General features: G+C 39.0%; 1 protein-coding gene across 1 annotated transcript in view; it reads right to left on the reverse strand.

Annotated features, from left to right (window-relative positions):
* Positions 1–12,774, reverse strand: part of TTC1 (tetratricopeptide repeat domain 1) — a 55,257-nt gene that overhangs the window by 10,467 nt on the left and 32,016 nt on the right. Inside the window, exons 3-6 of the mRNA XM_036847104.1 lie at positions 10,653–10,713; positions 9,300–9,412; positions 5,801–5,837; positions 992–1,140 (exon numbers count right to left, since the gene is read on the reverse strand). Of these exons, the coding sequence (XP_036702999.1) occupies positions 992–1,140; positions 5,801–5,837; positions 9,300–9,412; positions 10,653–10,713 (360 nt within the window). The remainder of the gene's footprint in view (positions 1–991; positions 1,141–5,800; positions 5,838–9,299; positions 9,413–10,652; positions 10,714–12,774) is intronic.

The raw sequence follows: 12,774 nt of genomic DNA on the forward strand, positions 1-12,774 counted from the left end.
AGCTCAAGGAGGAGCCAGCCTGTCCGCATCTTCCAATTTCAAGAGGAGCCCGACTTAGATTTTTATCTAGTAAAATCTTTCCATTTGTAAATGCTGGCAAGTGCCCTCAATTCAAAAAACAAAACCGAGAACTGTGGCTTAAATAAAAGACTCCTGTAGCTCCCTGGCTCCTGCCACCTCTGCTGCCACCTCTGCTGCGTACTGGGTTCAGAACGGACGTCTCCATCGTAATGGCCCTCTGAAAAGTCTGGCAGCGAAGAAACCTGTTTAGTTAAAGCCAGTGTTTGTCGAACTTATTTGAACACGCATTATTTTGGGGCAATAAGATATACACATCCAATACTGCAGTATATCCTTCAGAGTGTATGTTGCTCTGTGCGTTAGAGATAATCAAAGAGTGGTGCTAAAGGTAAAAGCACAAATCTGCAGTTATTTTTAAAGGGAGGAAAACCAGTAACATTTAGCTAACTTACAACTGACATAAAAAATATTATGTCATTTAGAAGCAAAAGGATTTTTAGTGCCAAGGACAAGAACTAGAGTCATTTTAAGAGAGATAAGAAAGTTAGTTTAAGATATATTCAATTGGAAATGTGCTGGCCATATGACAATGAATAGAAACTTGGTGACTGAGTAAGGAAAAGGATGAAAAGAAAACCAGAAATTTGTTACCTATAATATTAAGACTCACTTTCAACTAAACCAGGCACCTACAAGTAGACAAGATTTCCCTAGTCCAACAATGAAATAAAGTTCTTGTCAACCCTAGATGTTAAAGGTTTACACAGATAACACTTTTAGAATGAAGATTACATAGTGCACGGTATAGTGGGTGTGTGGCCACCACTTCAAAGTTCTATCTCCCATATATTCTGATAAGCTTCTCAAAAGCTTAGAAATGGCATATAGTTGTGTCTCTAAGGATTATTTAACATTCACCGAGTAGCAACACAAGGAATAGAAAATATTTTTGTAAAAAAATTAGGTTTACCATACAAGCTTCTCTTGCTTGATGTACTGATGGGTCTTTTTCTAGTATGGATTTATAGTCTTCCAGGGCTTCATCCAGCTTGTCAGTCTTCTCGTACAACTCCGCTCTCCTCAATATTGCCCTGATATAGCTGGGGTTTAACTGAATTGCTATAAAAAGAGAAGAAATAATTGTCACCATGAGGAAAAAGGGCCTATACATCCTCAGCTATATCAAGTTTCTTTATTATTCTCCATGGGTCCATAAGGAAAAGTTATTTGTCAAAGGACATACCTACAGTTGGCAAACTTCTTCTGTAAAGGGCAGATAATAAAGATTTTAGACTTTGTGGGACAGACCGTCTGTTACAACTACTGAACTCTGCTATTGTAGCATGAAAGCAAGCATAGACGATGCATAAGCAAATAAGGCTAGGTGTATCACCGTAAGCCTTCATTGATGTATACTGAAATTTGAAGTTCACATAATTTTTATGTGTCTTGAAATATTACTTCTCTTTTAATTTTATTTCCAACCATTTAATGTAAAAACCATTCTTAGCTTGTAGGCTGTAAAAAAGCAGGTGGCATGCAGGCTGGATTTGGCTTGTGACTGTAGTTTACCAAACCCTGGTCCATACCCAAGTTCTGCTTTCCACCTACTTGTCCTTCACCCACTTCAGAACAGGCCAAAACACAGAGCTCAAGGCACAGTGAAAAAGTAAGAGGGAATTTGAAGTGACACATTAAAAAATTGAGGGAGAACTTTGGTGGCAGACTCTGCTATCATTCTCTCTTTTCTAGGCCTCAGCTACTGAGGTCGTGCCTTGAGTCCTGAGGTTACATTTTTAGCTAAATCCTCACTGTTCCTTCAAACACCCGCTCTAACACCCTTAGATCACTGGCACATAATATCTTCTCCTTTTTCCAACAACAACCTTTCCAATAATCCAGTGCCTGCGTTTTGGTTCAAATATACTACAGTCTTGTATTCTTTTTTGAGTTGTTTCTTTCTCTGTTAGAAAGCAATATCATGGGGCTTCCCTGGTGGCGCAGTGGTTAAGAATCTGCCTGCCAATGCAGGGGACACGGGTTCGAGCCCTGGTCTGGGAAGATCCCACATGCCGCGGAGCAACTAAGCCCGTGAGCCACAACTACTGAGCCTGCGCATCTGGAGCCTGTGCTCCGCAACAAGAGACCGTGACAGTGAGAGGCCCGCGCACCGCGATGAAGAGTGGCCGCAACTGGAGAAAGCCCTTGCACAGAAACGAAGACCCAACACAGCCAAAAATAAATAAATAAATAAATAATTAAAAAAAAAAAAAAAAAAGAAAGCAATATCATGGCTCTAGAACTTTTTTTCTTTTCAAGTGATATACTCGTTTTTAAATTCACTCACGCTTTCAGTAACTATTTATTTAGTACCTAATATATGCACCTAGTGCAGTGTATCTCTGGAGTATACTAGTGGCAAACAGAACAGACTACGTCCACGTTCTCATGAAGCTTTAAGCTATTCTAGGAGGCAAGAGAAGATGGCATACAAATAATTTCAGATAGTTTTGTGCTGTAGAGAAAAGTAAAACAAGGTGATGTAAATTCAAGTGAAGAGGGGAATAAGTAACTTTAGCGAGTGGTCAAATATGAAAAAGGATTATTTGAGGGAGGCCAGCCATTTGAAAAGCCGAGGAAGAGCACACAGGAAAAAGGACTAACAAGAGTAAAGGCTCTAAAGCAAGAATAACTGTGACGTGTTTGCTGGTGACTAGGTAAGGGCTGCGGCAGAGATGAGGTTGAAGATGCGCAACAAGCAGGTCACGGAGGCCTTGCTGGCCAGGGAAGGGAGCTTGGACTTTTTCTTAAGTGTGATACGAAGCCACTGGAATGGTTTCAAGCAGATTAAGAAGATTAAGACATAATCTGATTTACAGTTTTAAAGGATCACTTTGGCTACAGTGTGGAGGGGACGAGGGGAAGCAGAGACAGCTGGGACGTCACTGCAATGGTCCAGATGAGAGAGGATGCTGACTAAGCTGCGAACCGTGGAGCCGGAAAGGAGAGGCCAGATTAAGGAAACGTCTCTGAATCAGAGCCCAAAGGATTTGCTAATCAATTAAGCCATGTGCAATGAAAGAAAGAGTGATCCGGGACGACTCCAAAGGTTTTCATTTCAGCAAGTAAATAATGGATAATAATGCCATTCATTAGAATGAAAAAAACTAACCTCAAGTTGTATTCATGCATGCATGCATGGGGACTGCGGAGGCACCAGAGTCTGTTCTGGGCACGTTAAATCTGCAATGCCTACTAGACATCCCAGAGGAGATGTCCACTTTGCAATGGGATACAGGGCTCCAGACTACAGGGCAGAGCCAAAAATATAAACTATAGCATAGAGATGGGTTATTTAAAGTTGCAGAACTAGATGAGATCACATAGGGAGAAAATATAGAGGGAAAAAAAAGAAGAGGGCCCTACAGATGAAGAACTAGGGACTTCCGAAATGATGAGGCTGACAGAGAAGCCAGCAAAAGAGACTAAAAAGGAATAGCCAATGCAACAGAAGAAAATGAGGAATGACACACTGTGTTAAATGCTTTTGGGAGGTCAAGTAAGATGAGGATAGAGAAGCAACTACTGAACAAGAGGAAGTTGTTGGTGACCTTTACAAGAAGGGTTTCAGGGGCATGAATGAAACAGAAGTCCAAAGGATGCGTGAGGAGAGAATGGGAGAAGACAAAGGAGACACAGTAGGTATAGACAATCTTTCAATGAAGCAGACCAGAGAAATGGGACAGGGGTTGGAGGGGGATATTGGTTCAGGAGGTTTTCTGAAAGAACCCAAACCTCAACATTTCAACTTTACACGCTGTCAACCTCCCCTTAGTCCAGCACATCATATTCTCTTAAAATATTCCCAACTACATAATACTCACAGGAAAAAAAAAAAAAATCCAATGACCTCTACTACATCTTTTAAAAAACTGAACCCCCTAATTTACATTTTAACTCAGATACTGCCCCCTTCTCAACTAGTGGATAGCTTCTAACAATGCAAGTATGTATTGAAGAGAAAGAACTCTTCCCATGATTACTTTTTTTTTTTTGGCCACGCCTCAAAGCTTACAGGATCTCAGTTCCTCGACCACAGATTGAACCCGGGCCCCGGCAGTGAAAGCACTGAGTCCTAACCACTGGACAGCCAGGGAATTCCCCATGATTACTTTACAAAAACCTCAAATGTCAACTTTTCACTCTAACTTGTGATTTTCTTTCTCAATCCATATAAACAGAATTAAATTAAACTTTATTTATGCCAAGGCTAAAAGACCAAAGGTGACTAGCATTAAATACTCTTCCATATAACTGGTAGTAATGAGCTCCAAATATGACCTCAGAAATAAGCTAAGTCCTTTGCCAGGGTTTATGTATTGAGTGGGCATGTGTTTGGGGGGTTGGTGGGAGGAGAAGGGTCCTTAATACAAATAAACCATACTAGTGTCAATGTATTTGGCCTATGGGTTCAACAACCCATATGCAGCCCATAACAACTAAGTATAAGCACATGAATACTGATTTAACCAAATCCAAAAACAAATCTGGAAAACACTTTGGTTGGAAACACTTTCCTCCCCCTTCCTTTCATTTTCTTGGCTCCTACACTGAGGGTTACAGCTAGAAATGAATTCTCTTTCCTAGTGTATACCCTGCTAATCAGGCTTACAAGGCATTTTCTCACCATTTGGTTACAGAGAAAAGAACTGAAAATCAGAAGCTTGTTCCTAATTTAAACTCTTCAAACCCAAACATCTCACACAGATTAAGGTCAAACACCTTCTTCCAAACAAAACAGTACATTCAGAATTAGTTGCAGCCCAAGATAAATAGATCAGAAGAAGTTTGCTAGATTCTAATGTAGTAACAGTTTCATTCAGATACTCTACAGAAATACCAAGTATAAAGAAAAGAAATCCAGTAGAGAGGGTGACTAATTCATGTTAAAAAAACCCTAAAAAACAAAACAGAAGAGGGAATTCATGCTTGGTCTGAGAGTGGGATTAGATAATATATAAGGTTCTTTCTAACTCTATGATTCTCTCAGAGAAAATGTTATCCAAAGGAGGAAAATGGAAAAAAAACAACAACAACCCACAAATTACAAGAGTAGTAATTAGCTAGAAAGACTCATGAGAGTAGCAAGATGCAAGGAAAATGACTGTGTGTTCTCCACACCAAGACAAGACAACCGTCTGGCCTATCAGTAAATTTGTGGAAAAAACAATGGTGATCTATGTCTGGGGCTGTCTCTATCAGTTGGTAGAACGAAAAGACCATGATGGAACTCAGATAGCAGAGGCTTGATTCACTGTGTGGAACCTGAAAGGATAATTAAAATGATGGCAAGGAGGTCTGGATTAAGTACTACATCTGAAGAGAGTACCAATTCCCTAACAGCAACTGCCCTTCCAAACACACAGATTCAGGTACCCCAATAGCAGCTAACTAAGATCTTCAACTTCAGTTTCAAAGGAGAGTAATTTGGACATACAGGGAATAAACTCTGTTTCTGTGGCCAAGGTAGCTTGGAATTATTCTCCATATATTTACCAATACAGGATAAACTGACTGAACTATCCATTCAAAAGCATGCTTACACTAAGACAACTACTGTGCAGTACCTCTAAGAAAGGCCGAGAGCTTCTTCTTTAACTGCCTCAGAAGAAGAGTACATGTGTACAAGTACACACCTGACTGAGAGCCTCCTTATTTGCTTGTCTAGCTGAGGTAATGCTTTTGTATGTTAACATGCAACAAGACCAAAAAGCTGTACCTTTGCTGCAGTCACCGATGGCCATCTCTTTCTTGTCCTAAAAGGAAACAGATCATTAATATGTCACCCTAATTCTGTCTCAATAGCCCAAAGGCTCAATGACATATGCTGATCATTAATAATTGCTTATGGAGATGCAGAATGCTTTTTGAGGAAATAACACCAAAACATGCATGTTACTTCCAAGCTAAAATTCAAACTATGCTCACAGCTCTAACTTGAAAGCCTCCTGGTGACAAATTTTTCAAGTAGCTTCTTCCTAAAGTATCTTTAAAGATTGTTGCAATTGACTTGTTATATTTGCAAGACACTTTACATTAGAATGTTGACAGTGAGAAAACTTTGTGATCAATTAACAGGGCAAGTGACTGATATATGAATAACTGAATTAATAACCCTCCTCTTTGGCTAGCTGTTATATATCGCACCCAAAGTGGTATCTTGAAAATGTATACAGATGGTCCATCTACAGACTACTGTATGGCTTGTCGTGTAGTCTCAGTTATGAACCTTAATTTATCCACTGATGAAACAAAAATACAAAACAATTCACTAAATAAGATATCTAACTAATTTAACTTGCTGAATTGAGAAGCATGGCACAGTGGAAAGAACACAGGATATCAAAAGAACTAGATTCTAGTTTCAGCTCTGACACTAATCTGCTATTTAACTTTTTCTAAGCTCTAAATGTCTATTTTCCCCAAATTAGAAATGTTCTACAATGTTAGAGAAATGTTAGTTCAAATAAACGTTCAATACTTCCATAATGGCTACTGTAGCAAATGCCAAATATTTTGCAGAATATTTTAGAGCAATGTCTACCAAATTGAGTTTCAGGATTCAATCAGAAACAGTTCCAGGATGGGGAGTGACTGCTTAATGGGTTTCCTTTTAGGGCCATAAAAAAAATTTTGGAACCAGACAGTGGTGATGGCTGCCTAACACTGTGAATGTATTCAGTGCCACTGTGAATGGCACTGAATTCTATACTTTAATATGGTTAAAATGGTCAATTTTGTAGCATGTGTATTTTACCCACAATAAGCAAAAAAGGTTCCAGAGTCATTTGGGAAACACTAACTATATTATCTCTTCCAATGTTCATCATAGCAATTCACATATTAAAAACTCTAACAAGAAGTCCTGTAGTAAAGAAATCTGTAAGTCAGTATTTCCCCAACTTATTAGATTTCTATAAATCTAAGATTCAACTTCATATTTTAAACTGAAATAGGAGTAAATCTTTATAACTTTTAAAAATAATTAATTAATTAATTAATTTATGGCTGCGTTGGGTCTTCGTTGCTGCGCATGGGCTTTCTCTAGTTGCAGTGAGCGGGGGCTACTCTTTGCTGCACTGCGCGGGCTTCTCATTGCGGTGGCTTCTCTTGTTGTGGAGCACAGGCTCTATGCACACGGACTTCAGCAGTTGTGGAACGCAGGCTCAGTAGTTGTGGCTCACGGGCTCTAGAGCGCAGGCTCAGTAGTTGTGGTGCACGGGCTTAGTTGCTCTGCGGCCTGTGGGATCTTCCCTGACCAGGGCTCGAACCCGTGTCCCCTGCATTGGCAGGCGAATTCTTAACCACTGCACCACTGGGGAAGTCCCAAATCTTTATAACTTATGTGTACAGCTGCTGTGGTGGTATTCTTTGTGCCCCCAAGTAACTACTTTTAGAGCCTATTTTTTTAGGGCTTTGTCTGCTTTTGTGTAGTCAGGCCTAGAGCTGAAACTCTGTCCTAACTCCAGTTTGCCTTTTCCCTCTCCCGACATGAAACATAAAGCTTGCCCAGGCACACCCAGTCAGGGATGCTGAGCCTGCAAACTTGCCTTTCAGAAATTCTTCTTAAAGCAGTTAACCCATCACTTCCTTAAACTCAGAACATGCTCCTTAAATCACTTCAGCACATTAATTCTGAAAGTCTCCAAGTCTATAATTTTAGGATCTTTTAAAAATATTAGGAATGCAAGTTAAAAGAACAAAACAAACAAAAACCCCACTAACAAACCTATCCTTTGTTCAGGAAAGAGTCACAGAGCAACTCTCTTTCGAGTTCTCCTCAGCTGTGACAGACAGAAGACTAGCAAGGCCATACATTTTCCTAATTCAAGAACCAGTTGATCATACCAGCCCAACACTAGCAATGCCAGTAACTTGGCAACTGTGGGAACAAAGAACCCCAAAACCCAGGAGCCAAATGGGTATGGTGCGTTTTCTCTGACACTGAAGGTATCCTTGATCTCACTTTACAATGACAATTTCCAGTCTAAGAATGTGGCTAGATGTCTCCAAGAGGCAAAAGTGAAAGATCAGAATTTTCCAGCTAAGTGTAAAAACTGTTAGGTGTGAATTCTGATCGATGGTGGAATATATTAATGACTGTTGTTTTAAGTAAACTTAAAACAGTTGTTTTATTTCCCTTAATACAAAATGTCTGTTTGTATACTCCAGAATTATTCCTTCTCTCATGCCACAGGAATCACTCTAAAAAACTTCACCTTGGACACTGAATCCAATAATAAAACATACGAGTCTGGGTTAAAATAAAACTTTTTGCATGTCCGAATATTCAAGCACACCCCCACCCCCCTTTAAAAACCCTGGCCATCCAAAGTGACTTTAGTAGAAGCACTAGAGAATTCCAGTCAACATCAAAAAAGAAAGTGATGTAGATACCTGATCTAAACGAACAGAAAACCACTTCACCCAGTCTTGGGTCTGCTTCGTAGTTGCTTAAAGGTGTGTTAAAAAACCTACCCTTTGTGCTTTGAATATAGTCACAGTTAAACAAGTGGTATTGTTTTTTTCAAGCTCTCATCATTTTAATCTGGCCAGATTTACTATGTTGACTAAATAGGAATATCAGACAAATCACAAATCTAACTTTTGGTATCCAGCACAATACCAAACAAATATATTTATACTCTCATCTATTCTAAATTCACCGTTACACCAGGTTCTCAATCCTTTGGAAATACAAAATACCTTTGAACTTTCCCTGACACCTACTTTGCATTTAAGTGTACCTCTCACCCCAACTCTTGGACGTTTCTCCCTATGTCCACACTTTCAACAGAAAATCAGAATCTCAGGGATAAGCATCTTGAAGTCCAGTTTTAAGCGCTGTTTCCTATCACTTTGGGTCTTTATCTAGAGTTCCAGAGGCCTAAAATAAGCAGCTGTAGCTATTCTAGGAGATGCACTAGGCTCTTTGCTTCATTAACTTGCCCTAGTTTGGCGGAAACTTTGCCAGGCTTCCTTCCATGAAAGTGTCCACTCAACCACTTTAATGAGGAATGTGAACAGTAATCTGACTGAAGTTTTTCAAAATATTTTTTCTATCTTCCCCGTGCCCTTTAAATCAGGGAAATATATGGGTAGGAAAAGAGAGGCAGCAACTTTAGAGCCCCTATGCTTGTTTCTGGAGAGAAGCTATACTACAAAAACACTGTTAAGTTCATGTGCTTCTTAAAAAGAAAAAGGTCAAAGATACATACCTGTTTCATCCTTGCAGCAGCTCTATTTGAAAACAGAATAGACCTGTCTTTCTGGAAGGAGGATGGACACATCTGAAGGGCTCGACTGTAAGTACTTTCAGCTTCTATATAATCTGAGGATAAGGTAAAACATGAGAGGTCATTATGATTTTATACCTGATATCACTGTATTCCAAAAGATCTCAGAATGCATAGCTTTCCATTCACGGGACAAAGGTCTCCAACAGAATGCTCTATATGTTCACCTTTCATTTGGCTTATCAATTTAGTAAAGAGTTTTGAAAGGGGATTAGGGAACTGGACAGATGAAAGAGACTGAAATCTGGGATTAATGGCCCGGGGTGAAGAAAAAAATTCTATGTATATATTTTCATTAAAGACATTGTGCTTTCATGGAGTCAACCCCGCTAAAACTGCTTCCATGAAATGTTTGGAGAAACATTTTATAGAGCCAAAAGCAACAATGTAAAATTCAGCAGTTGACTAAACACCTTAAAAGAGAAAATGGTGATAAATTTATATATCCATTGCCACACAAAGAATTATGGTCAGGGTACTAAAAGAAAAATTGCCTACTCACTCCTTTCTCAGATTTGAAATATTTAATACTAAAATACAAGGAGATACGTTTTCAGAGAACCTTTAGTTTTCTTAGAAAAAAAGAAGTGATGATTGCTAAACCAGGATATAAGAAAACAAATTTTTTTTAACCTAAAAATAACTAGGGGAAGATGTTACTACTCCTAGATTTCTAAAGCATGCACACTCTGAGATGTGATAGAATTTGATCATAAGATCAAACAGTTCCCCCAAATTATAAGAACGAACCCCACTTATTCCTAAGCAAATATAGGAAATGCAGAAGGAACATCTCTCTACTTAAGGCATCCACAGAGGAAGGCACATGAAAGAGCAACCAAAGTACAAGCAAAATCCTTCCCTCGGCCACACCGGATGCACTGGGCCAGTATTCACAGCACTGTCACAGGTGAGTAACGGGGACCCTGTTTTGACAGCAATGCAGCAAATAGCCTTTTAACATTCCAGTTTAGAGTTTCCCAAAGCAAAAACTCAAGAGTTTTTCCTCCTAATCTCTGGGTTTATAGACAGTAGATTACAGAAAAGAAAAACTATGCCTGTGCCTAGAGACACATGGTAACTGGTCACTGTCACTGGAGAATAATTTGGACCTGGTAAAAAAACAAAATTCCAAGGTGTTGGGAGGCAACAGGGTATTATTAGCAGTTTAGGTCTGCTAGTTGTTTCCAAACGTTCTTTGGTGTTTCTTCACAGAATCTACAAAAGAATGAGGAGTCAAGACGCCCAGCATCAGTGTTGAAATAGGTATCTTACCTCCTTTCTTAAACTGCTCATTTCCCTCCTCCTTTAGTCTAGAGCTCTCTTCTCTCCTTCTCTGAAAGAGATCAGAGAATGACATAAATTCTCACAATATTATGATAAATGAACAAAAAGGTCAGCTTTCATTACACATTACGCTATTCAATAGGCAGCAGCTTGACTTTTGAGAACTGGGTCAGTTTTATCTAAATCTCAAACATACAGAAAAAAACACATGACCATCTGGCTAATCATCAAGTGAATTCTTGATGTTTAAAAGATAAAACCCAGGTTTTCTATGTTTCTAGCTTTTGCATGGAACAGTAATTTCTATTTACTAAAAATGAAACTAAGTACACCCACTGGTACGCTTACCATTACAAATTCAAATTCTAGATCTGCTACTTATTAATTGTAGAAGATCCTGGACAAGTTCCAGATCGTTCTGAGCCTAGTTTCTTCATCTAAAACTTAAGGCTTTAATAGACTTATGGATTAATGTGATAATTTATGTAAAACTCCCAAAACACCGACTGGCAAATAGGGCTCAATAAATATGAGCTATTATTTTTCTGTAAAATAACTAATGTAATACTTATTTAGCTACAATTGCAGTTTGTGTCATAAAGGTAACATACAGTAGCCAGCAGAGCGCATTATGGAGGACAAGTCTTATTTGCAGGGTCAGGCAGTATGCAGTTAGCAGGCTAACACAGGGAAATTTGAAGAAACCCAGAGAAACCTCTCTTTTCTTAGCTTCTTCTAACAACTCAGAAATTAACACAGATGGCCAAGCACTCTTTGAACTCAAAGTCAGAGTGAATATTATTCTGTAGAGCAAAGATGACACGTGCCGAGTCCCTATGTGCTTTCAGCCCTGAACATCTTAGCAATATGGTCGGCAGAAGCAGAACTGGCAGCAGGGTCTGCCTGCCACCTTTTGACAGCATTTTTAAAAAAGAGAGAATCTCCAAAAATCTCTTCTTTCTTTCTTGAAGCTTCTGACTAAATAAAAACTTCAAAGGGAGGAAATAAAGTTAGCAGGGTTTTTCATCCACAGTACAAACTGGGAGCCTAAACAATTGGTACTCTTAAGATTAGGAACTAAACTAAAAATGTTATGTCTCTGGAGATTTGTAAATGAGCTGTTGAGACCAGGGTGCTTTCCAAATACCTTATTACTATACTCTGGATGAAACAGAACACTTGATGAATCTCAATAAAGAAACTAAAAGGTAGGTATAAACTGAATTTAGTTTTTATGACATCTATTAATGTTCAGCAGACACAATAATAATTCATTTTAAGATATAACATATCTGAAGAAGGACTACTCTAAGGGAATACAGGAAAAAATAAAATGGATAGTGGTGATGGCAATCAAAACACAAAAATGTGGCCACATTTACCTAGTACTACCCAGGAAGGAGGTGCTTGAATTATAATATCCTCTGTTGTACTGGTCAGGATTTTTGGATGCTAGCAAAAGGACTATCTTAGGCAAAAAAAAAAAAAAGTTAAGGGAATATTTACTGGAAAGCTACTGTGGGGCTCACACAATCAAAGGGAGGCCTAAAATATAGGCTTAGAAAACAGGCAGGACTCAAGGCAGCTCTGTTAAGTCAAAAAGCAAGAAAACATTAAGTGTCTTTTAGTGGAAGAATCTGGCCAAAATAGGACTGTAATAGCAGCCAATAAATCCTAACCATTCCCCTTTCTTTGTCCTGATCCAGATTTAAAGTTTTGGTCAGAAGCATCCAATGAGCCAAGCATAGGTCACATGCCTTGGCTGTCAGAAAACAGAGTGAGGGAATCGGGGGATTGACTGGCACTCAACATGATTACAGCACAGGGGAATTTCCTCCACATGAGAAAGGGGATTTGATGCTAGAGGCCAAGAAAACCCCATAACAAATCCAGTTAAAAGTTATTTCAACCCCAAATAGATAAAGCAATCTTGAGAAAGAAAAACAAAGCTGGAGGCATCATGCTCCCTGATTTCAACCTACATTACAAAACTATAGTAATTAAAACGGTATGGTATTGGCATAAAAACAGACACACTGATCAATGAAACAGAACAGAGAGCCCAGAAATAAACCCACACACATGGTCAATTAATTTACGATAAAGGAGC

The sequence above is a fragment of the Balaenoptera musculus genome, chromosome 3, assembly GCF_009873245.2.
Source record: "Balaenoptera musculus isolate JJ_BM4_2016_0621 chromosome 3, mBalMus1.pri.v3, whole genome shotgun sequence".
Classification (NCBI taxonomy): Eukaryota; Metazoa; Chordata; class Mammalia; order Artiodactyla; family Balaenopteridae; genus Balaenoptera; species Balaenoptera musculus.